The sequence below is a fragment of the Gymnodraco acuticeps genome, unplaced genomic scaffold (assembly GCF_902827175.1).
Source record: "Gymnodraco acuticeps unplaced genomic scaffold, fGymAcu1.1, whole genome shotgun sequence".
NCBI classification, from domain to species: Eukaryota; Metazoa; Chordata; class Actinopteri; order Perciformes; family Bathydraconidae; genus Gymnodraco; species Gymnodraco acuticeps.
Window position 1 is genome coordinate 1,700,551 of NW_022990646.1, and position 26,898 is coordinate 1,727,448.

Below are 26,898 nucleotides of genomic sequence, written 5' to 3' on the forward strand. Positions count from 1 at the left end.
GCACACACAGTGAAATGTGTTCTCTGCTTTTAACCCATCCTAGTACCAGGAGTCTAGTACTAGGAGCAGTGGGCAGCTATTGTACAGCGCCCGACAACCAACTGATATATCTAAGTAAGAACATGTGTGTTTTTTCAAAGGCTTAAAGTAAACTTGAATTGGGTTGTGTTTTTGTTTATATATCCTGAGGATATAGCGGGGTTAGGACTGGAAATCCAAAAGCAGGTGAGTATGGAAATTGGAGAGTTATCTGTATATTTTGTTGTGTTACACCCCACATCTGTCGGTTTAAGGTGTTTAGCTTGTTTCTTATCAGAAATTCAGTAAATTATTTTACATGATGCTCGACTTATTTGAGCGAGGAGCTAATACAGGTCCCACAAAATGTAAGGGAAGGAATGAATTGGTAGCAGGCCAGATAGGAAATAGCAAATAAATACAAGAAAGCTAGATCCTCAGAAGCGTAACATCAACTGGACAACAATTAGTGTCATTATCCAACTGGGAAAAGTGTTAGAAATACAGAAATATATAGAAAAAAAGGGGGATTGTAAATCAGAATATCAACAACTGTAGCGGTGTCTTTAGAGGGGAGAGTATTTCCCTATCACTTTGCGGTAATTGTAGTAATAGGATCCCCTTACAAAGCTGTTTGCTCACCAGCCTAGCCCCATAGGGGAATAGCATTACAATCCAATAACGTAGTGCCTGCAGTAATAACACTCCGCAATATTGACACTGACCACCAGCATACAAAGCGGCGAGAGTTGAGGAGAGGTCATAGCAAGAGAGCCAGAGAGTTTCTGTAGAAAGGGTGAGAGAGGAAGAGGGAGTACTGACCAGAATTCCCAGGCTGGTGGAGAAGAAGGGTGAAGTGAAGTCGATGACTTGGCTCCTGGCCGAATTAATGCTAAAAGATGTCACTGCCAGGTGGGCGGCGCCACTGAGCAGATCCCCCACCAATCCTGTCCACCGCCCATTCTTGAACCCACCGTACTTCCCATCGCCTACAATATAGAGGTCGAAGGTGAAGCCCATGTCCTCTGCCAGCTTCTCCAGCAGGTCTATGCAGTAACCATAACAGCACTTTTTCAATTCTGTGGGGACAGATCCATTGCGTCCCGAGAGCTTCTTGAATAATCCTTTAACAACCGAAGAATCATTGGTGAGCGGATCGAGGCACAACTGGCCCGCGGGACACATCCCATCGCTGTCCACCTCGCGGGTAAACACAAACGGGTGCTCGACCAGCGTCACCACCCGCATGTGCAGTCGCGCAGATCGACGCCAGTCTCCTCCGCCCCCAGATCCCTGATGGCTCGGCCAGGCCCGGCGGTCCATGAGAACTTCCCCCCTGCGCCAGCGTCCCAGGCGGGTCCAGGTTGGCTGGCCTAGAGGGTCCAGCTGGAGGGACCAGATGTAGTGATGGGCCTCTGAGATGACATTCTGGCTGAAAGAGTCTCTGGATATAAAACCCGTCTGGCCCTCAAATGATGTGTTGGATAGAAATCTGAAAGGAGTCGGACAAAGGGGAAGGAAAGTGGTGGAAGGAGGTTGATGAGGAGAGAAAAAGGCCACAAGACTAAATATTGTTATTTAAATGTAAATGTATATCAGTATAGTGTTTGTTTCCTTGCAGGTGTATAAGTAAAGAGAAACTTCGGACCATAGTTCGACAGTAACTCAAAAAACAAACCAAACTAATAGAAAGTCTGGAAAACATGTTGCTTTCTATAAAATACACAATACAATATGTATAACAAAGTCTGGAAGGCGGCAAATTGGCAAGACTGGATTCAAAAGTTTCACTACAGGAAACTTTTGTATTGCTGTTGCACTCTAATGGCCAAAACAAATAGGGCTTATGATATTTTTGTGTCAACCTACCAAAGAAATACATGCTGTTTAAATGCGAAAGTGCAAAACTATTGTAAATGTAAATATAATCTTTGCTCTTGATGTTACAACATTTTTTTTTTTTTTTCTCACAAAGTATTAAAGACATCATAAACTGAGTGTAATGTTTTAATTTGCATTACATGTAAAGAACTACTGTAGTTTCATATTTGAAATGACTCTATTGCTAACAAAAAACAGAACTTGTAGGGCATCAACCTGAAATGGGTTTACAACTGATTTCAGCCATTTGCAACCATTCTCTTTGAACTATAAAATGGAATACACACAATGTGATGTATTATACATGTATTATCAGTATGATAATTGGAAAAACACTTGTCTGACACTGACACTTGTCAATGCCTTTAAAAAAGAGCCAAGAGCCCTGCTTTATTTACCATAAAGGATCAAGATCTACACCTTTTTGACCTCAGTTGACCTAAAATTCAAACTTTGTTCTTTGAAATATCTTTCAGTTCCTTAATAATCTACAAAGGAAGATGGTGTGATATGGTCACTTATAAACATGCAAGTAGGTGGAGTAACCCTAACCCTGAGTTGTTTACCTTTAAAGCTACAGAAAGATAAAAGATTGTCATTTGGAGAAAGAGATACTTAATTAAAATGAAATAAACTATCATGGCCATGGTTAAAACGAAAAATAATTGTAGACAGATTGTAGTTAAAAAGAAAATAGCTTTTTTAGTTTTTTGGAAGAAACAGCGAGCGAACAGCAGTCTCTCACACACTTTTCAAAGCCTCATGCTTTGTTAATTCATCGATCCAATGCGGCCTGTTCCCTGAGAGGCTTTGCCCTGCTGTGACTACACCACGCTCCAACACTCCCGACTCTCGTTTGTACATGGATACATGTGGCATTACAGGCAAACAACAAACAACCAAAGCTGAAATGTTCCTGGTAACAAAACAATCTCTTCAAAGAGGAAAGTGATCCCAACAACCCAAAACTGTACTTAGCTTTCTTTTCCTTTTTTTTTGGTACCTGGCTGGCACCCCGTAGCAGCAGCTACGTCTTTTACCAATGTATACAACATTATGTAGAAAGCCAAAAAGTCAAGAAAACTGCAAATGCGAACAGTTGCTAAAGGGGTTTTCTGCTGGCTTGTAGTTTTTTTTGTACATTTGCCAATAAGAAAACCTTATTATGTAGGATTTTTGTAGCCGGGATTTACAGGCTTAAACTGTACGATTATATTTTACCCTTGGTTAGTTTATACAAAAAGAAATCCCAATTTAATGTTGTAACACCAGCACAGGAGAGGTGTATTATCTAGGTGGCCTCAGTGGCTGTCTGGAGTGTGTGTGTGTGTGTGTGTGTGTGTGTGTGTGTGTGTGTGTGTGTGTGTGTGTGTGTGTGTGTGTGTGTGTGTGTGTGTGTGTGTGTGTGTGTGTGTGTGTGTGTGTGTGTGTGTGTGACAGGATAAGACAGACCATGGTTCAGTGATCTCCACATCTCTTTCACTGAGCCATGCTACTGGCTGTCTGAGAGTGTCAGATATCATAACACACACACACATTGAATGGATAAGGTTGGAAAAAAATAAACAATTCTGGTGTATGTCTTGTGCAAGTACAAAGAACAACACTTTTTGGATGTGCTTTCACAGGGTAATGACATAAATGATGACCTTGCTCACTGTGAAACTCCCTCTTTTAAAACCATGTCTACTTTACTACGTCTTTTAGGGGTGTTAACTCAACCTGACAGCTCAACTAGTCTGTCTGAAGGTCGGTGTTTTCACTGCAGCGTGTAGCTGTTAATACCTGGAGAGTGCGTCTTATTCCTCCTTGTACACAATTTAAGTGACATGTTCTTCCTGACAGTGCACAGGGTGCTAAAAGCTAAATGTCCCATGGTGGTAAAAGGGCACATAATGTAAAAGTTTTGTGTTCAGTCAAGACATCGATACAACTTGAGCGTGTTTCATTGCTGGAATGTGAAGTTACAGACCCTTTTAGACTACTAGCATGGTATGTCAGCAGAGTGTACGAGGGGAGATGAGCTTCACATTTCGCCTGCAGCAGAAAGCAGCTTCTTATAAACTCACAGATTCTCTTTTTCACTCAGAGGTTGCTCCAACACTACTCTATCCCAATAGAGTAACACACATGACATGCTACAATAAACTTGGAGGAAAATGTTGAGCAGATAAGTGATGTGTGGGTGTACATGTTGATTTTCCCATGTTACTCTTTTTAAGGGATTTCACGGACCATTTTCTGTCACGCCCGAGTGGAAAGCAGGCAGAGAGCTGTGAGTCGAAAACACAGAGAGGGGCTGCCACTGCAGTCGCATAATCAAAACTCCAGGGTACTCATTACACCCCCGCTTGATCCGGACTGGCTCCACTCATTAATTAACAACTGAATTCCTCTAATCAGACTGCAGTGATTGAACGGACACATCTACAGGACTGCTGTGCCTGAGATGACCTGAGAACCAGAACATGCACATTGCATTACCTTCACAGTCTGCAGGAAGCAGCTATGACAATGGAAATGTCACTTCCTGTTTAAAGTTAATTATTTTTTTCAGCGATGGAATGTAACTACACATTTAAATGAACACAACTAAAGATGCAACTGCACTTCAGGATTTCCATTTTATGCTTGCACTTGTACTTTTCTAGAAACAGTTGTACTTTTGACTTTACTACATATTTTGACAGTTGCTCACGACTTAACAAATTTAGATTTACAGACTTGTGATGCATTAATCACATATGATGCATAGCTGTAAATCAAACTGTGCATATGTAAGGTAAATGACCTGAGTCATTTTGACAGTCCCCATAATTGTAACAAAATTAAGATTAAAAGACGTATATAGTTTATTATAGATCATGAATTGAGATAAATCCCACAATGCAAATGTTGTTGTTTTTTATAAATACATTAAAGGTAGGTAAGTTTGAGAAACCAGCCCGAGATACACTTTGTGTTATATTCCATGGAATGCTCTTAACATCCCGATAGCAATGAATATCTTAAGTGCTTTGACAAAAAATCCATAAAAAAAATTCATCTGTGGAAGCCGTAGTACTGTAAAAAGCACGACCAATCATTTTAGCCGGCCCGGCTAAAGTAACTGGATGGCCTACCTGCCTGTCAGCCTTGCATCTGTGCACAAACTTATCTTGTGCCCTCATTGGTCATGTGTGCGTTTGTGTGTGTTGGAGGAGGGGCTCTGTAAGGAAGTGGCAGATTTTCTCCGGTTGTGTATTTTCAAATTCTAGCGCACTCGAGCTGATTTCTACAAAATTACCTACCCCATCTTTAAGTACATTTTACAACTAATACTTATATGCTTCTCCTCGCATGCTTATATGGTTAATGAAAACATCGAAAACAGAGAAAAAGTCAAGATGAATTAAAGTAAATAAATAGGGGCAGCTATTACCAATTTTCAAACATTTACTGTACAAACTCCGACACCCCAGTTGCAGTATGACTGAAATACAAGTTAAACAGTTAATATAAGTTAAATAGAAAAATATGCTTGTGTTTGGGAAGTAATGTACTGAATAAATGACTGAATAAATGAATAATTGTTGTTTGTTTTTGCCTGTCCTTGTTTGTCTACCCTCCCTCATAATGTAAAGCGTCTTTGGGTTCAAGAAAAGCGCTATAGAAATATAATGTATTATTATTATTATTAATATTGGATAGAACGCACAAGTTTTGTGAGAATTTGCAAAAGGATGTTTTAATAGGCTTTTTATAAACCCCATTTACTTCCATTAATCACACTTTTTCTAAATTGTTTGAATCTTTGTGGCCTGTTGAGGCAAACCAAAAAAACGAAGCTTTTTTAAAGAATTATTGGTAACATAGGGTGAGTAATTGGTATACAAATGTTCGTTTTAGGGGACAAGTGCTCCTTTCAACAACATTCAGACATAACACTGGGTGACTGGGTGAAGACCAGTTAAAGAGTATATCATATCATGAAATCAAAACATTGTATTGATTTCAATTGCATTTGTTCACATCAGCATGCATGTAAACACCCTCAAAATGACTTTAACAGAATGCAGGGTATTATTACCGCAAAATGACCGGCCATCTAGAAAGGTAAAAAGCACACTAAATGAAAAGGGGCCAAAAATATTTTGTTTGAATTGCACACAAACTGAAAAAACATTAAATATATTTTTCATTTAGTACTGACATTTTTTTCTCCACAGAAATAAGTAGATACTGCTGATATTTTCCAGCATACAAATGTCTGCCAAGAGTATCTCTCCTTGTTCCCTCCCTAAGAGTGTTTTACTTACATTTGTTCAGGAAATGCAAACTTCAAAGGAGACATTTATGGTGTTTCGTTTACATCTTTATAGCTCAGCTGGCAGACACATCAGGACACTATGGCTGAAGTCGAATAGTCCATTTCGCTTAGGAACCTTCCTAACGGAGTGAAATGACCCGGAAGTCCCTCAGTGGCAGCCATGATAAATGCTGTTCGAATTCTCTAGATGATAGGAAAGGAGGTTTCAAACTTCCTTTATAACCTCCTTTAGCTTAGGAATCACTGGACCTCCCTTGACGAAAGGAGAGGAGAAAATGCTGCCCCACAATGCCTTGCAGTCGCAGCATTTGCCGTCACACAACATTCGGCCGTTCACGGAAACAACCGATTATGACCGAGAAATGATATCATGAAAGTTACGGTGCTTATTAAGCATTTTAAAACGTATGTGGTAAGTTGCCATTGTTTTGAACGTTCATCAGTATTATAATCAAAAAGAGAAATATGAACGTTAGTTTTGACTGAAATGATCAAATAAAGTCAACATCTCACAGTCTTTACTGAGCTATGTGGGGTTTGTTCAACTTTTAAAAGATGTTTGAATGGTGATATACACAGTGATAGATGTTAAGGACTAACGTTTATAATAAATACATCTGTATTGATTTTAAGATATTTTCATAGTTCATACAATCATACGTATTGGGATCATTTGTATTAATGTGGACCCGAGGGAGAGGGTGACGACGACGAGCATAAGTTTCACTTTCTTTTTTTATTTAAATTCCAACTTTGGTCATGAAGAATATGTTTCTCTGTTGTCCACGTTCATAAAGCATAAAGCAACAGCATCATAGCACGGTGCAGAGTCCCTAGATGAGTTTACAGTAGTCCCTCGTTCTTATTAAACATCCATGTTGTAGTCCGCTGAATAGAAAACTGTGGTTTCCATAGTTTCCCCACAGCAGCAGACGCACATTTATGACGTCCGCTGGCGCATCATAAACACGTCGGATAGTGAAAGTGCATTCGGATTCTCTAAAGTCTCTTCTCCTAAGTCCTTTTGAATTCTCCTATCCACTAATCCCTTTAACTAGATAAAGGTGGTGATCATACTTTACACTTCACAACATGTAGGATGATATATACTGTATATGTTTGTGTTTAAGTGTATTCACATGTCACAGCTTTGTTTTAAATTATAAAAGAATACAAACATACATAGATGAATCCAATACCTCAGTATGAAACAATACAGTAATTCACTGTTTACTAAATGTCTCCAACCTATGTTTTGTCAGAAATTAAAAGACCCTTTAGAAACTGTGCCAGGCAAGGACATAAAGCTTGAGAGACATGGCAACGGTAACTAAGGGAGGCGGGGTTTAGCAAAAGGTAGGATTAGGCAACATGGATGGTGTCTCCTAGAGTAGGTTTTTTTAGCTAAAAGTATCACACTATTACAACTTTAATGTTGGATGAAACAAAAACAATATCATGATTTTAATATTTTACAATCTTCAGATTTGCCTATTAATAATCTGCATGCAAGTGGACATTTGGGCCAACTGGTGGCATTTTAGAGGAGAACACTAATTAGATGAAATCCTCTGGGCCCAGGAGTTCAAAACGTTTAATCCCTATCTGGTCGGATCAGATTTGGATTTTGGGGAGTTAAAAACCAAAAAACAGGATTAGGATCACTTTGATATCCGAGCAGATCAGGAAATCCAATCCAAGCTTTAATTTGGATCAAATCTTCAAAACGGGTAGTTCAAACTGACAACACAGGATTGGGATCAATTTGATCCCAAAAAACTGGATTATCCTGATCCCACCAGAGGGGTGGATTTCCAGTGGATTACCAGACCAAAATGTACTGTACAATTTATTTTAAAATATGTTTCAATTTAAATTAGATGGCAAAGTTTGTTAACTGAAATAATACACAATTTTTAGCCTTCATGGGAAATACATTGTATTTTTTCCATTTTTGCTCACGTTTGTGGGGGCCTATTTTGTTTTCAACCAAATGTCGATGACATAAATGTTTATGCTCATAAAAGTATCACAGCAAAGATTGTCAATCACAAATGTAATTTAGATTAAAGTAAAAATATCTTCAACAAAACAAAAGTCCATCATCTGTCATCACCTTTCAAATAAAAAAATATAATTAGACATTATAGATGTCTCTGCAATGTGGTCTCTTGTCTTCCTTGTAGTATTTTTCATATCCACTAGATGGCGCTCGGTAGGATTAAAGCACTGATATTCAGGATCGAGTCATCTTGAAAAGTCGTAATCTGGATCAGGGTGATCCTATCCTGAATTGATTTGAACTCCAGGGACAACATTTGGCCGACTTGTCTGATCCTGGATCACAAAAAATGGGATTTCAAAATCTGATCGGATCTGATTGAGATTAAAAGTTTTGAACTCCTGGGCCCTGGAGAGCATGAATAATTTACAGAAAACAACAAAGTACTAAAACTAAATAGATGAGGGAAACAGAAAAGCCAGTGACGACTAATTAACCCTCTTTGAAATAAAGAATATTTAATCATATGTTTTCTCGTAATGGAATGCCTATATTATTTCATGTATAATACATATATTTAACATTATTCATTCGTTTTGTTGAATATTTCATTCATGAAAACATTATTTAAACCAGCATAATTAGTACATAAATATAAGGAATTAGTAAAATTATTTTTAAACCATTTCAATTGGGAATCCAATCTCTAAACACTTTGCAACACATTACATAACAATTCCAAATTCTGCATTCTGCATCCTTGATGCATTTTCACATACACACACATGCATATCAATCTTATGTCATTAACTAAAATGTGAGTTATTACATATCACAATTGTTTCGCATTAACAGTGAAATGCATTTTGAATTATATTGAATGCCATTAGGGACACATCCAAAGTATTTGATTATTGAAGATCACACACCTACACTGAACAAAAATATAAATGCAACACTTTTGTTTTTGCTCCCATTTTTCATGAGATGAACTCAAAGATCTAAAACATTTTCTATATACACAAAATAACAATTTCTCTCAAATATTGTTCACATATCTGAAAAAATCTGTGATAGTGAGCACTTCTCCTTTGCCGAGATAATCCATCCCACCTCACAGGTGTGGCATATCAAGATGCTGATTAGACAGCATGATTATTGCACAGGTGTGCCTTAGGCTGGCCACAATAAAAGGCCACTCTGAAACGTGCAGTTTTGCTTTATTGAGGGGGTCTGGGGGGGGTCCGAAAACCAGTCAGTATCTGGTGTGACCACCATTTGCCTCACGCAGTGCAACACATCTCCTTCGCATAGAGTTGATCAGGTTGTTGATTGTGGCCTGTAGAATGTTGGTCCACTCCTCTTCGAGACCCCGATGAGGACGACGAACATGCAGATGAGCTTCCCTGAGACGGTTTCTGACAGTTTGTGCAGAAATTCTTTGGTTATGCAAACCGATTGTTGCAGCAGCTGTCCGAGTGGCTGGTCTCAGACGATCTTGGAGGTGAACATGCTGGATGTGGAGGTCCTGGGCTGGTGTGGTTACACGTGGCAGAGTCCTGCACGGGTCTGATTTTCAAGACCCGCTGCCGCCTCGCACCCGCGACGTACAATACCGAACTCGCCCCGTTACCCGCACATATTGCTAATTAGTTTCGCAACCCGACCCGACCCGTCGGCACAAGATCCGCAACCCGACCCGAACCCGCATAGCATATGAGCAGTGAAAACGTGCAATTATTAACACACGCAGTTGCATATATTTGTCTCAAAAAGCGTGGGATGTTGGTTATTTTCTCCAGGATTACACCAAAAGCCTCCCAGACGTTGGATTTCGCTCTTGAGGAAGTGTTATTGAAATTGCTGTATTCTCTGCTAGAGAGCTTCACCTCAGCCATTTCGAATGTGGAGAATTTACACAGCAGCAGATTGATGCGCTGCAGAGGTTACGATTATGCGCAGTCCCGCGGGGGAGAGGTCTGAGGATTTAAACATTAAACTAAATTATTATTATTTTAATATATTTATTATGCAATACCCGCGACCCGACCCGCATCATCTTTGTTTTACCCAGAACCGAACCCGGAAAAAAGCGTTTGAAAAAATACCACCCGCGAATCACCTTTTTTGCGGGTCACCCGTCGGGTACCCGCGGGTACCCGACCCGATGCAGGACTCTGACACGTGGTCTGCGGTTGTGAGGCCGGTTGGATGTACTGCCAAATTCTCTGAAACGCCTTTGGAGACGGCTTAAGGTAGAGAAATGAACATTCAATTCACGGGCAACAGCTCTGGTGGACATTCCTGCTGTCAGCATGCCAATTGCACGCTCCCTCAAAACTTGCGACATCTGTGGCATTGTGCTGTGTGATAAAACTGAACATTTTAGAGTGGCCTTTCATTGTGGCCAGCCTAAGGCACACCTGTGCAATAATCATGCTGTCTAATCAGCATCTTGATATGCCACACCTGTGAGGTGGGATGGATTATCTCGGCAAAGGAGAAGTGCTCACTATCACAGATTTGTTCAGATTTGTGAACAATATTTTAGATAAATGGTTATTTTGTGTATATAGAAAATGTTTTAGATCTTTGAGTTCATCTCATGAAAAATGGGAGCAAAAACAAAAGTGTTGCATTTATATTTTTGTTCAGTGTATTTCACCTCATTTGACACCGTTAGTATTTTAAATTCCCAAATATCTCCCTCATGCATTATGAATTCACCATCCAGGATTATGTCTGATATCTTCTCCCCTGTTTTATCACAAAGCAATCAGGGAAACAGCTTTCTGGTCAAATGTATAGGCATTCATATTTTTGCTCTTTTTCATCCATCAGATGTGGATCTGTTGAAATGAATTAGGGTTTGATCCAGAACCTTTTAACATTTTAATTATTTTGAAACTACTTATCTTATTTAGCTTGTTTAATCTGTTTAGTTGCAATTAAGATTGTGATACTTGAATTGTATCACCAATAAAGTTTGGAATAGTGTTTTCCTACCAACAACATCTGGCTCTTTACTTGCTTGGTAATAAAGGAAGTGGTTTAACATTTGCCGGTGATTTCCACAATGGCTCATCTGCCATAATCCTCTACAAACACTTATCTGATGACAAACACCTCTATATTTCATTAGCTATTTCCCCTTGTGAATTTTCCTTTTTGCTTGGCCAGCAACTCTGCTGCCACCATAAGTCAATAATCATCATGCAATAGATTCCCTGAGGGTTTCAATGCCCAGCTTGAGAACTGCTAAAGCTTCCCTGTTGCTCATCTGTCATCTGCTTTCTGGCTTCAACACAATTGACAACACTTCCTCCAGGTCAGCTCTCACAACAAACCACAGGCAGTCCCCTCACTGCGACAGAAATGTAAAAAATTACTGAGAATGGCAGTGGGCTTTTGAAGGGTGTAGGACAACACTTTACAATGTGTGGGTCGTTGAAACACATATTAGGGTTCACTAGCTGATCACGTAGGTAGGCAGGAAAACAAATCCATACATACATTGATAATTGTACGGAGCCCTGGAGGGTTCATATAGAGAGAAAGATAAATAAAACGTGGCCACGTTTTACTTTCTCGTTCGCACGAGATACCTTCGAGATACCTCCTCGTTTTATTTAAATTGAGGCCACGCTTCTGCTGAGTTACACGTTACTGCCTCCAGTGCCCTGTACGACGAAGCCAGTTCAACAGACCCTGGATATGTTTGATTTACCCGGCTTAACTAACCCTAACAAACGCGATGTCGCTAAGCGGTCCTACGAAGCTGGTTATCAACTCAGTAAAATCAACCAGGGTTTCTCTGTCCGGGTGAGAGCGCGTTCACGTGAAAGGGACGGGGTTAGCAACATTTGACCAATCACAAACATGGAGACGCGGGCTGACAGCGCAGCGTCATACTTCATGAATGAATAGTGTAAATAGCAAATCCTGCTTCGTAGCCACTGGTGCTGCAGAGATTTCATAAAGTGAAGGAGGTTTTCCTTCTATAAAACAGATACTGTTAGTCACGGACAGGAATCCCTCAATTTAAATAAAACGAGGCCACGCTTTATTAACTCGTGCGCACGCTTTATTAACTCGTGCGCACAAGTTAATAAAGCGTTCGCACGAGAAGGTATCTTGTGCGAACGAGAAAGTAAAACGTGGCCACGTTTTATTTATTTTTCTCTCTATGAACCCTCCAGGCTCCGTATAATTGTACCTATTTGTCGTTGTATATATATTATTTAGCCTCATTTACTGATATATTCTTGAAAAGGTCCAAAGAAAAGTCTAATTATTCTTAAAATACATGCCAATGTGTTCCTATATTTGTTTGTATGATAATATCTCCTATTGTACTTTAAATATTATAGGTCCCCTATAATACTGTTTTTCATCAATAGAGTATAGGTTTCAGATATATACAGAACATGTCTCTGAAGTGTTTGGCTCCAAACACCAAACAAATCATTGCAGCATCCCATAATCCCCTCTGTTTCAGCCCTGTTTCAAAAGTGCTGATTCTCTGTCTGTTACTTTAGATGAAAATAAGGAGCCCCTCCCCACGCCCCTCTGAGAGACATTTGGTTAAAAAGAACACAATGTTGCTCTAGGAGGAGATTCAGGTGATAAGGGGGGGGGGATTACCTTGGTTGGTTATTGGCTAATGGTTACACAAGCCAACACATCATTATGACATCATAAAGTGGCCAAAATCTGATCAGTTAATTTTTTACTTTTTATATAAATGAAACATGTTTATGTATAAAATACATGAAAAGGTGGATTTTGCATAATAGGTGACCTTTAAGTAAACAATCTCCTTGTCATCATGGTGAGATGACAATACATTTTAGTTTCTGCAGATACAACATGCACAAAAATAGAAGTCACATTAACACCAAGCTAGAGGATATTGTGGATTGATATTTTTGACTTGTCTCAAATGAGATCATTGACTTTTTTTGTTGAATGGAAACATTCTGGAAACAGGAATAGATGGAGATATTAAAGTCAATGTAACCCCCTCCAGTCCTGCACACTGCCTCATGCACTACCCCACCTGAGAGCCTGTAAAACACTAGAGCACCATTGCCACATTTTCAAATAACAACTTCATGTCACATGCCTCAGGCTTGTATTTTTGTGTTCTTGTTTTCCTGTATGGGCTAAAGTTGCTCAAAAGTCCTTTTACCTTGTGATGTGATGTGTTTATACTTTTATTCAACAAGGGTTCTTCCTAGCCCCCCACTGATAATACCTCTAGTCTTCATTATACAACTCTGAAACAATTGAAAAGGTCATCTAGACCTTTAGATGCACTGTGTATAAGAACATCAGGATTTTAAGCAATTTGTCATACATTAAAATAGCATGGACCAAAAAGTATTTCAGGTAAACTCCCTGAACTTTCATCATACTGTATGAACTCTGTTGTTTTCCAAACTTCCATCTATCTCATCTCATCCCACGAACCGCAGGTGAACCCAGTCTTCATAAAAACAGCAATAATATAGAATGATATCAAACTTTAACGCATCCAAGCACTTCCCCTGTATCTAAATGTCAGCCCTGAAGCTAAATATTTCAAAATTGCATTTAAAAATATATGAAGTCTGACTTCCTGGATCTTTCATGTGTAAACGCTAACTTCAACCTTTGGTGCACCCTCAACTAGTTTATATATTTACTCAGGCGTTCTCTATCCCCTTGAGCCCTCTGTCATTGTGTGGAATATCATGATTAAGCGTGTGATCAGTAGAAATCAATATAAAAAGGTATAGATAAATGGAAAAAACAATATTAATATGAATGAAAACACTAGCTTCATGGAAAGCACTTGCATTGAAAAACCAAAGGAAATATACTCTGAAAAAACACAGGTGACATCTGACAGCTAAACTACACTGCCTCCACAATCTGATTAAAGATAATTCCAAAACCAATTGCTTTACTGCAATACAGAAGTAAGTGGTAATAGATGATGATAGCAACATCTGACACAATTTAACAATCTTTCAATTTGTACAGAGACCTACGGAAATTGGAAAAAGTGATGAGGCAGTCGAAACAAATTGAAGCAAAAGGAATAACATTTTCTCAACTGCCTATTTTTACATTTGTAGGTTACACACCTTTCCTTTTCACGGCATCCAGAACTGGTTATAGTTTATCATATAAGCTATCTAAAGCTATAAAGAAGCAAGGCATATGGCTGACATTTTCAAAATCCCAGGTGTGTGTTACAGCTTGGCTAAGACCCCATATCCAACATGGGAAACTAAACGTCTTTAAATGAATCCCCTGCCTTCACAGGGTCACCGACAGGGCACTTCTAAACCTGGTAAAAGGTCCCGTAACATGTGTTCTTTCAGCTTGGATATGTAAAACACTTCCAGACTAATCAAAACTTTCTAACAGCTTAAATTGAGGCAAACAATTCAAAGATAATCAGTAATCTCCTCCAGCCCTTGGGAGCTCAACACTTTCAAATAATTTTCTTCCCGGGATGATCGTTCTGCCGACTCAGGTGTTGTGAGGAGAATCTCAATAGGAAAGGTCAAACTCTTATGGTAATGCATTGGTGGTGATCACACACTCTTCATCGCTCATATCTTACTGTGCAACAATAAACGAAAGTGGCCTAGCTCCAGATTACAGTGCTTGCTGCTGAATGAAATTCATCACTGCTGCATTTATAGAGCACATATATTGTCTATTACAATCGCTGCTTGCTTTTGCATGAATGCTCCTTAGATGTCTATGAATGTGTTTCTGGTGAATGCAAGACTGGCATCGTAGCTGGACTGTGACTAAACATCTGCATGATGTGAGAAAAGTACATTCTCCCACAATGAGAGGATTAGAGGAGACAAAAGTAGAGAAAGGAAGCTGAATAACAAACAGAAGCACGGAGGGGGGAAAGTATAATGAGGGCTGTAGGGTGGAGATGACCCAGGTTTTTCGATGCGGCAGTCAGATGTTTTGAGCGGAATGGCTCTAAAAACCCACTTTATGCTACCCAGCCAACTCCACATCGAGTGATTGTTGGACTTGCACATGCCCAGAAGCAGAACTCTATATGACTGCTATTGCTTATCTGTGTCTGATTGATTGACAGTTGCTTAGTTATTCTGCGTTTTAATGGCCAGGTTTATATTTCCAGTAGATTCTTAAATCATTCGTATCTGAGTAGAAACTATAAGATTCACAGAAGAAAAGGTGCTTTTCAAATGTCCATAACAGCATGATTTCCAACTCTGATAAAAGTGATTTGTAGAAAATGACAAGAAAAACATTGGAAAACCTCTTGAGAGTTATAAATCTAGCGCCATCCTTTGCCATCCTGGTCAAATAATCAATTATATCCTCGCAGTCACACAAATTCAGGGTTGTGTGGGTGATTTGAAGTATTGTATGAAGTATTTAGATGATACCTTACCTTGACAAGTATTCACCCGAACTGCCGTTGCTCTGCGGTACATCCATACAGTTAGTAGTTCCAGGTATGAGTGCCAGGGCAGGGTTCTCTTTGGCCGCACTGCCCACGGCCCGCGCGACCAGCTCCACCGAGTCCTGCACGTAGTGATCAAGAGAGGGGGATCCCATGATGCCGTGTGCTAGTAGCCCCAGGGGCAACCCCTCTGTTCTCAGCTCGGCCACATTCTGGCTGTCCCCCAAAACCCAGTGAAACTCTGGGAGCGTCATCCGACTGGCCAGCGTCCACAGGCGCCGCACCTCGCGGATCTCGCACCCAAACGTCACCACTCCCCTGGTGGACGAAGGTTCTCTCAGGGCCTCCAGCTGCCGCATGAGAGCCTGCTGGTGGTCCGATTTTAAAGAGGAAGTGGAGGCAGAAGCAGCAGAGGACGAGGCAGCAGGGGAGAAGTAAGGCAAAGAGGAAGATGATGACGATGAAGTTTCCCCTCCTGCTGCCAATCCTGAGTGCGATGATGAAGACGTTGAAGCGGTATTAGTCAGGTTGACTAGAGTGCCCAGGTGAAAGCGGGTGTTGTTTTTGACGAGGAGGAGGAAATCGCTTATGTCCCATTCCTGACAGAGCAGAATACTGATGTCCCACCAGCCATTCATCATCAGAAGGGTAGAGAGGAGACGGGACGGTGGGGCCTCAACGGTCCGCATCGCCAGTTGAAAATGGAGAGGATTCTGAGAGGAGATTGTATCAGGGGCACGGATGAATGGGAAAGAGATTTGGGAAAGGGTAAAGAGGATGAATGTTCAATGTAAAAGGGCGAGAAGGATATAATAAATTGAAATAGAATGGAATACATTTGAGGCAAAGTGATTGGGATTGGAGAGATGGGATAGATATGTTTAAACAAATACACAGGAGGAAATATAAATATAATGGTGATAGGAGTCATATACAAGTAATGATTGGGAGGACAAAGAGTTGATTAGGCCCAGATTTAATAAAGGGCAGAGAGATGGGAAAACATTAGAGGATGGTTTTTGAAATGAAGGGTAGATTGCGGAAATGGGAAAGTGAGAAAAGAAAATGGAGAGAATGCAAAATGAGGACAATGGTGGAGGAGGTTGGTGGCAACATTACGGAGAAGGTTATATATGGGTAAGAAAAGGAAGATGGGACACAGATGTAGTAGAGCGGAGAAGAGAAGAAAAAGAGGAAAGAAAGAAAAACAGAAAGGTTATAAATCCAACAGAATTACTTTATATCCAAAAGATTCAATTTGTTCCTACAGAACAAACACACTCTGCTAGATATAATAGATTTCAGATTCCACTTACCTGCTCCCATGAATATCATTACTCACATCACAAGAAATACACATCTATTTTCGTATGTACTCTATATTTAAAACACACCTAACATCTTAAGAGACTCAACTGGGAAGATCCTCATACTGTAGTTACTGTAATTCATTCACACCATGATTTGCAATTCATGAGATCATCATTTGATTGATGAGGCCTGGACAGATCAATGGGTAAGAACATGGCAATGGGGAAGAATTTCCACCTGGACCAGTGATGATAAAAGTGTTGCCTCACACACCAGTGTTGCCTCACACACCACAATGGTGGCAGGTGGTGCAATGAAAACCATCCACCCAATGGCTAAATGCTGAAGGGAACTAGAGTGGGCAGCCTAATTATCCACTGCTTCATATCCACAATTCTGCAGTCGTTTTTCTTTTAAGATGAGGATTGGGGTGAATATCATTCAAAGTGTTTCATTATATTCTTGTCTGAGCATTCATAATGTTGAAATTCTTGTCTGAGCATTCATAATGTTGAAATTCTGCAACAAACAGGAGTGCCACGCTGCCACGCTGAGTGCTTGCTTGTCTTGTACCTATACCTATACCAATACCTATATTGTTGTTGACCTTTTTCCAAACTAAAGGGTATTTTTTAGAATGATATCCTGTTATATGATGCCTCTGGTTTTACAATTTTGGCAAATTTACTTTGAAGCCTCTAAATTAGCTTGAGATAGCTAAAAAACACTCAAACGTCCACTAACTATGTATTTTTTGGGGTCACAGTTAGTTATCTTTGTGTAAGTTGCAGGGACACATTTCTGAAATCTTCTTGGTTAATTAATGATAATGTTTCCAAAGGACCAATTAAACCCAAATTATAAGGAAAAGTAGACTGTATATGAAGTTGTTCAGAGCCTAAATCGCAAGTCTCACAACTTCTATACCCTATAAAAAATTATGTTACTTCATTTAAAACAAATAACTTCTCAACTCCCTCAACTTTTCTCACAGCTTAGCAACTATTAACAACACAGGTCATACTGCATTCGGTTTTCCTCAGTGACTTCAGTTGTTCCTTTCACTCATTTCCACTCCTGGCGATGGTAACTGCAAATAACTAACATTAATACTCACTTGGTAAGTAAGGATGGCTCCCGGGGAAAACAAAATACGATAATGCTTTCCTGCTTTTGCTGCACTATGGGTAACAACACGCTTCCTTTGTGCCGTCAATGGAGACTTAATTTTCCCGGAAGATGGTACCCCGTGGCAGCCATAATTGCATAAAGAAACAAGGCTTATATGGAACCAACTTAAAAGCAGATGGAGTCATTATTTCATAGCCATAGCATTGTGCAATCAGTATTTACTTTATGATGATACCGCAGTAAAGTTAGCTTTAGGTTGTATATTTAGCAGACAGTGGATCCTGCAGCATTTTCTTACTTAGACTGTTGTCAGTCAGAGGACAATTGGCTCACATTCAAGCCCTTACTCTTAACAGTATCTCAAGTGGGCATCATTTTTGAATAGCTTCCATGTCAAGTGACCCAGGACACAAGTAGGACACAACCCTTTTTACTGGATATTGGTCCACCTTTTTTCCAATTAAAAAAACTGCTATATTTTCTTACAATTTTTCATGTTAAATAGAAAAAGCACTAAATTCCAATTTGAATGAACAAATATGTTATGGGTTTGTCCGTGGCCCATGTTACACCCTTTTCCAAGTTTCAGTTCAAATGAATCCGAAGGATTTCCATAAAACTGCTGACAAACAAATAAACCAACAAACAGAAACAAATCAAGCCGGAAACATACCCTCCTTGGCAAAGGTACTACATGTAAATCAAGGACTGCGAAAACAGCTCTCTGCATGGTTGGACTTTATCATTACACATTTTTTATACATTACATGACATGGTTGTCAATACTGTAAAATATGTACGATTTGTATATCACTGGCTGAAATAGCCAAAACCACCTGGCAGTAGTTCAGTCTAGTTCAGTCATCTCGATCCGACAAAAGAACAGATTATGGACTGGTAGCTGCAGAGCAAGGCACCTTGGCTTCTTTCTTTTTCCTGTTTCTAATTACTCAAATATCTTCTTTAGTGCCATTATGTTCAGAGCAGTCCTAACCCACAAAACAAATACCGTGCCGTGCACTTATAGAAATCCAGAAAATGAGCTGATACAATTGAAAGTGTTCACAGTCGAGTCATCCTTTTAATACTGAGCTGCCAGATCTACATCAGTGTGTCTTGGCATACTTTACTCAACATACCAATCAATCAATCCGCCAAGCACCTGCTTGCATCCAGTCAAACACACAAACACAAGCACACACTTAAAAAGCCCTCAGCATCTCAGTGTAATTGACTTTACAACTTTTCCACAAGCTTTGCACTAAGAGTCCATTAGATTAAGCTATTGGTTAATTTCATTTATCCCATTAATCTTTGTACCCAATGGGCATGCAAATAAGATCATCGTTATTCATCTGTTTAATGCATACACACGGCTGGATTATTGCTGCAACAAAAGCAATAACAAAAACAATTGTGCGTGTTTCATTTCAGTTTTAGAAGTCCTGTTTCTGGGAAATAAATGGTAATGCACTCCGCAGGGCATCAGCCTCTCACCTCCTCTCATCCCCCAGGAGGATAGGAGGATTTATTCTCAGCTGTAGCACTTCTACACTGTGATCACAATCTGTAACTCCCTCTTTGTTCCTCATGTAAATAAACAGGGAATAAATTTGCCACAAAGTGCGGCAGTCTGCTCTCTTAAATAAATACAACGGCTGCTTTCGAAGCACTTGGAAATCCGCTTTGTTGTCACTGTGCTCTATTTCATCACTCTTCTCGCTGCAGAAATCTCTTTTTTTCCTATGACTTCCACACCTTAAACACATTTGCTGGGTTTTGTTTTAATGTGAGGAAACTTGCAAGGCTTGCTTTGAGGTAAAAGTGCAGGGACTGGCAGAATCAAGAGTCAGTGGACAAATCGAATAAACTAATAATGTGTTGGTATTGATCCGTCCCTGATTAGATGATTCATTGTGAGGAAAGTGTGAAACTAATTAAATTGTGTTTCTATTTTTGTTTTGTTTTACAAGATTGCAAGTTTTCTTTAATAGACTTAAAGAACACTGTAATTATCAAGTTCTGGCATATGTTGCAAAATCTTTACATTTTTGGCAACTCAGTATTGTTGCTTTTACATCAACAACCCCCTTCGGCCCCAACCCTGAACCACTTGTAGACCTTTACCCATACTCTAGTTACAGCCTTTCATCCTAATGCCCTCTTTATGTCACTGCCATATTTATGAAGGGACAATGAGAAACTTCACTAATTCTCCTCATAGTCAGTGAAGCCCTATCATTCATCTGCTATGCCTGGATAGATTTCTGAGGACATAATTACTCCATTATCCTAATCAGTGTAATCTACAAATTAACGTACCAGGATCTAATTGAAAAATACATTCCAGGCTTACAGTGGTTTTAAAAAAAATAGTTTCTCAGTAAAGAATTTCCACAAATTATCTCTGACACATATAGACACCCTCGGACAAAAGTCTCATCAAATAGTTATTTTACTCAAGCCATTATTGAAAACATTACAAAGGTGGGTCATGGTAAATTGCTGCATGCCAAGTAGAATTATCTAGGATCTCACAAATGTGCTAATTGTGATAGTTGACAAATTGTGTTAATTGGCGTCCATTATGACCCAATTGTGAGAGAGTGTTAGTAACTGTGATTAGGATGTTCTAAAGCCACTTTGTCAACTCATTTCTGTTCACATTGTAAATAAATTGGCTTCCTTCTGTCCTCTTCAACAGTCTATACCTCATTAGCTACACTTAAGCAGTTGTTAATTACAGCTGTACACGTATGATGTCCAGAAATGAACCACAAACATGAACCCTAAATTAAGTCCACCAAAGGAGGTTTAATACAACATTTTTGTAAATCAGATTAAATGTAAAGATTCCCTTTGCATTACATTTAAAATGCGCTGCAGAAATTCTCATTATGTCAAAGAGCGTATGTGTACATGATTGGATGAAATAGAAACCAACATTTGCATATTTGATACGAGGAGTGAAGCAGGTAGGACCCAAACGCAGATAACACTTGATAATACCTTTATTTCAAGGGCTCTTATTGTATCTAACATCTCACATGGACCAACAAAACACTCCACGGTGAACTAGGTCACAAACAAAAGACGAACCAACACAGAACACAGGAAGAGACAAGACTAAATACAGGGAGGGGTAATCACAAGATGAGAAACAGCCGGGCAGGGGAGGAGAAACACAAGGGCCACAGGTGAACACAATCAAACAACTAGACACAACAGGGAAACTAACGAGAGGAGGAAAAACACAGGGAAAAGGACCAGACAATATACCAGGAGAAAAACGTGACAAGGAGAACAGCAAAACACCCAAACCTAGACATAAAAACGTGACATGACATGAATATCGTGACAGTGTGCCCCAAGCTCTCAGTAAAGATGCTGTATCTACATTTCACAAAAGCTCCAGCGGTTCAACATGTTCTAGATATCCATTTTAAAAGTAGGTCCTCCTATCACAGACAACTGGTCCCTCCTCTGGAGTTTCTCAACCACTGGTCTATTATATTCTAAATTCTCAACCCTTTGCAGCTCCCAAAGCCTCTCTGCCCAACCCACCTGATCCCTTTGCTCGGAGTTCACATACATTTTTTGGTTCAGAAGCATATTTCCATATATTCATGCAGCCTCTTTGTTTCAACCCTTACGTAACACAATGTGGGCGTATACAGTAATACAGGTTGCTTGCTGGGTGATTATATTATGCTGTTAATTTTTTTTTATTACATGTTACTTGTTAGACGCTTTTATCCAAAGCGACTTACATACTCAATACTGTGGACAATCCACACAGGAGCAATTTGGGGTGAAGTGTGAACCTGATCCGAACACCAACGCTCTATCCACTACGCCTCCCTGTTCATCATTGAATACTGTTTAAAGGATGAATGTGTAGTAGCCACATGCTCAAAAATAAATTAGGGGCAGTCTTTCGAACAACTGATCAACATCTGAGATCTGGTCGGAAAACACTGCAATCTTATGTCTTCCAAGAGAATAACTTAACTACAAAAAAATTCAGGCAGGACATGACACACTCAGTGGTCTTCAGCAACTCAAATTCAGCTAGCACAAACAAGCGCTAGGCCACAGAGGGCTGGTTGAGCGCTGGGCCTAACAAGTGTAACGGAAGCAACAGGAGGATTGCTGATGCAGTGGGGAGTCAGAGGAGCAGTAACCCTGGATCAGAACTATACGTTGCTGGGTTTTGCTCCGGCTGAATTAAAGCATTCAAGAATTCAAATCTGCTTACGGTCTATCTCACGGAACTGCCACATGTTCTTGTCGCAGAGAAGTAGTCTCTTGGAGGCGGGGAGGACCTGGCAAGGGTGTGAGTTGTTGTCTTGTTCCTGCCATGTTGGATGTAATCTATTAAACAAACTGCCATGGAGTTATTATTGACAATCGTTTGGGGCCACTGTACTTTTTCGCCCTATTACGCAACAATGAGTCACTCTCGCCTCTCGATGAACAACATGTATTACAAGATAGAATGGGATAGGGTTATTCATTTAGCATGCTAATTTCAGTATAAGTCTGCAACACAATAAATGGACCTCTGACTTAATTTCCACTTTAACCCCTTCACATTATTTTGATAATACAAGACAGTTAACATTTTCAATCTTACCATCTTATTGTATAAACTTTTGTGGCATAAGGCAAAGGTCAGAATGGAATCCTCTAAACATATTTAGAAAGTTTTCACAACTTGGAAACTCTGCTTCGGAGAAATTGCAGTCAGCCATCAGTTGGGATTTGCTAGGAAAACTAGATTCATTCAGGAGGGAGTTAAGCCATCTCTCAAATAGTCACACATGAGTTCGACACAATCTGTTTGTTTGTCTGTCAATTGCAGAGTAAATGTTTTTGCCTATCCGTCCATCCAACCAACAAACCATCTATCCATCCATCAACCAATGAATATGTGTCTGTTGGTTGGTCTGTTACAGCGAATACCTGTTATTGAACTTTGTAGAACCAGTTTGGACTTTAACACCTACTAACTGCTTAAAGCAAATGTTTCCTTGTGCACGGAGCGGGAAATTAGATTGTAGGCTACCCTAAACACACACACACACACGTTTCTAAAGCTCAGTAGGTGGCAAGTGTCCCAGAACCCTTCAGTCTAACTAATGGTTCGGATGTGGGTGTGTATGTGTGTGTGTTTCAATTGCATACAACAATAAACAATGATGCTCTTTGCCCCTGCCAGGAAGGTTGTGCGTGGAAGTCAACTTCACGGACACATGCACTCACCTCTACTCTTTAATATACGATTACTGCCATGTTAGTGCCACCTTATTAAAGCCATACAAAGAGATCAGAAATCTAAAGTGCTTAGAAATATCATACCACAATATCAATATCCGTCCGGCAGTGGCTCAGTCAGTAAGGGCTTGGACTGTGAGTCGTAGGTTCACCGGTTCAAGTCCCCGTTCAGACCTAAATATGGAGTGTGGACTTCTACTTGGAGAGGTCCCAGTTCACCTCCTGCCCTGCCGTGGTGCCCTTGAGCAAGGCACCGGACATCCCCCTTCCCCCCTCACTCCCATTGCTCCCCGGGCGCTGTACAATAGCTGCCCACTGCTCCTAGTACTAGACTCGTGGTACTAGGATGGGTTAAATGCAGAGGCCAAATGTCATTGTGTGTGCTGTGTGCTCTGCATGTGTGATGAGAGGCATACTATGAGAGCTGGTCAGAGGGATGCGTTCAAATGTAGTCAGTAATTTGAGGAACTGTCGAAAATTAATGGCGAACGCAGATAAAGTTGAGCTCGAAAATCCTCCAGCATCATTGAAGTCTCCGGTTTGAGAACATTTTGGTTTCGCAGTTACGTACAAGGATGAAGGACAAAGACAGGTGGACCGAACCAAAGCTGTTTGTCGGCATTGTTCAACTAAAATTGGTTACGCGGCTGGCAATACATCAAGCTAGCACACTCTTGAAAAGGCATCACCCGAACGTGAATATCACCGGTACCAAAAGAAAAAAAGACTGAAGTGCAAACCCAACTCCCGCTAGCATGTAAGCCTCCACCACTCGCAGAGAGTTCAGACCGAGCCAAAGCTGTTACAAACACCAAATATCCTTATGTTGCCATGTTAGCAAAGCGCTACCTGGCTGTATCGGCTACCTCTGTCCCTAGAGAGGGTGTTCTCCACAGCAGGAGACATAAAGAGGGGTTCATCCCTCCCTATTCTATATGATAGATATGTTTTGCCGAGCTATCAGTAGGAGTTGCCTAGTGTTTAGGTTTCCTTTTGGAACATGGAAGGCAATGACAACAACTTTTTGTTTGTTGGCCTAAATGGATCTTATGGCCAACAAACACATCATATTTCCAATGATTCATGGCTTTTAAACAATTTCCAAGGGGTTTGGGTCAGGGTTCGAAGGTGCAGACAAGAGCTTTCACAACAGACTAAGCTATAGTAAAGAGTTAGGGTTAAATAGAAAGAGGTAATAATGTATACTTAAAAAAAGTATTGCTTTTGATTGAAACAATAATAGTACAATCTATTGGCCATTTGTTTTAAAAAAAGAGTTCTGAGTTAAAGGGCTATACATACAGTACTGTACTGTAGTGTAGAAAAGCTAGTGGAGTCATTTAGAGAACACTATCTGGAGGAACAATGTTCACCTTATTTTAAAACCAGTGAGACACCTTTGAATTGTCTGTATAGTTGACTCCCTGTGCACTTATCAGTGTGCATTCATTGAAATACACCAAATACCAAGAGTGTTATTATCCAATGTTCTATTTCTTAAGGGTGGTTCTAAACATATTTGTTTCCTATACAGACATAACAGTAGGCCAGTATCCAATCGGATTTTGACCTTACATTGATTGTGCAGCTCATCGCTAGCAGGTTAACAAAGTATGATTATGATATAAGCTTCTGATCATAACTTATGGATTGAGAACGGGCAATTAAAAGTTTCTTGTTGAAAGGAAATAAGTCAGATCAATACTGGAGATGTCAGGTCAGCTTGAGGTTAGAGTTGCAATTTAAAATGTTTTCTCTCTCTCTCATGTTGTTGAACCTCTGCCCATGGAAGGCTGAATAGCAACAAAGCTTGGACAAAAGAACCTCGGGGCATGCATGTCCTGCCTGGTGTACATAGCATATCTACAGTATATCAATCGTGTTTTTCACTGCAAACCTTGTCTATAACAGAATACACAATGCACTCATCTCCTCCTTGTCTGCACCATGGACACAGCCTAAATGCCTCCTAATTGTGTTCCGGTTCGAAGGTTTTTTCCTGCAGCCTTTCTCAGACTCCACAAGCTGATGTCATATGTGAAAAGGAAAATCAGCTTGTGTCCCAAATTGTGTCGTCAATATAGCTTAATTGGGCTATTTACCAAGAATGGAGTACTGAACAAGCAAGACAAAGAAAGGAAAATGTTGTGCCCTTCATCTGAAAGAATGACTAGTTCACAGTAGGAGGAGAAAATAAAAATAAAATAAAAAGACAGTGTGGGTAAGAGTTTCCCTTTCAGACTCTGTCTAATAGGCAGGCTACTGGTGGCCCCTATGCCTTGTAAATCCACCAAAACAAATGTTAATGATGTAAAAAACTGTGAAGAACCTATTTATTTATATATAAAACAGTTGTATTTTCATAGATTATTGAAAATGACTGACTTGTCACAGTAGTTTTCCTTCATATAACAGTTTCTAAATCCACTGCACCTGTATGTCAAAGTTCATTATTCAACAGTGCAGTGCAGATGTAATTGAGTAACTTTTTTTTCTTTTACCTCACTTTGGCGCGTAAACTCCTTCTGCACAACGCTGACTACTGGCACCTGGAGCGCGAGCGAGATGAATTCCAACTTGACGAACTCGTCCAGGTTCCTTGGAAAGGAGACCATGGCGGAAACCCCCTGCACGATGACGGTGTGACAAACGCTCTCCAAGAAAGACAGCGGGTCGTCGCCCTCGGGGCTGCCCGCAGAGGAGGAGGAGAACGCGGGAAGCTCCCCCAAACCGGACCCAACGGCCATGACGACCTCCATGGATAAATTGTATGGCAGCAATCCGGCCCGGTTGAGAGCCTCCACCGCGAGCAGGACAGAGTCTCGGGGTGCGAACACGCGGTTCTCCCTCGAGTTGTTCTCCTCACGCTGCCTTGCCTGGCTCTTACTCCTGCTGGCCCCCCTCTGGGCATTAACGGTGCCTCTAGTCCTGAGGCTTCCGTATCCAGGTGCACCAGAACTTATTTTTACCTGCTTTTCCAACTCCTCACTTCCAATCCAGCCTCTATCCGCGTCCCAGTCTTTAGAGCTACCGGTAGTTGTGGTGGAGAGCAAGCGGGGCTGCACGTGCAGAGCCCCGATCCGAACCGTGTGTCCGATCCGTTTCAGCACCTGGCACGGCTGCGGGTGCGAGTGAACGCACGATGGGAGAAAGACTAGAGCGCACAGCAGTAAACATAATGACGGCGGGACCCCAGTGCCTGTTCGAGCTGCCGGGCCATTCATCATCCTCATCATCATCACCACCGTCTTCATCATCCGCGCTCCACAGCTGCACCGGATGCCCCGTCCAAGCACACAACGGCGGAACACCGGGGCCGCTCCGTGTGTCCCCTGCGTGTGGCCCTGGCGCGCCGCTCAGACCAGCTGCAGCCCCAAATCCAGCTCCAGCTCTCGGCAAAGTTGCGCTTTTCTCCACGGACACGGACAACAGGCTACTGAGGCGCGAGATCAGGCACGAGCCGTGCACAAGCAAAACACGATCCCCAAAAGTGCTGTTTTTCATCTCAAAAGATTTCCA

General features: G+C 40.7%; 1 protein-coding gene across 1 annotated transcript in view; it reads right to left on the reverse strand.

Moving 5' to 3' along the window:
* The window catches only part of grin3a (glutamate receptor, ionotropic, N-methyl-D-aspartate 3A), a 48,111-nt gene extending 21,423 nt beyond the window's left edge, over positions 1 to 26,688 (reverse strand). Inside the window, exons 1-3 of the mRNA XM_034229296.1 lie at positions 25,881 to 26,688; positions 15,649 to 16,373; positions 841 to 1,510 (exon numbers count right to left, since the gene is read on the reverse strand). Of these exons, the coding sequence (XP_034085187.1) occupies positions 841 to 1,510; positions 15,649 to 16,373; positions 25,881 to 26,636 (2,151 nt within the window). The 5' untranslated portion in view covers positions 26,637 to 26,688. The remainder of the gene's footprint in view (positions 1 to 840; positions 1,511 to 15,648; positions 16,374 to 25,880) is intronic.
* Positions 26,689 to 26,898: the final 210 nt, after the last annotated feature.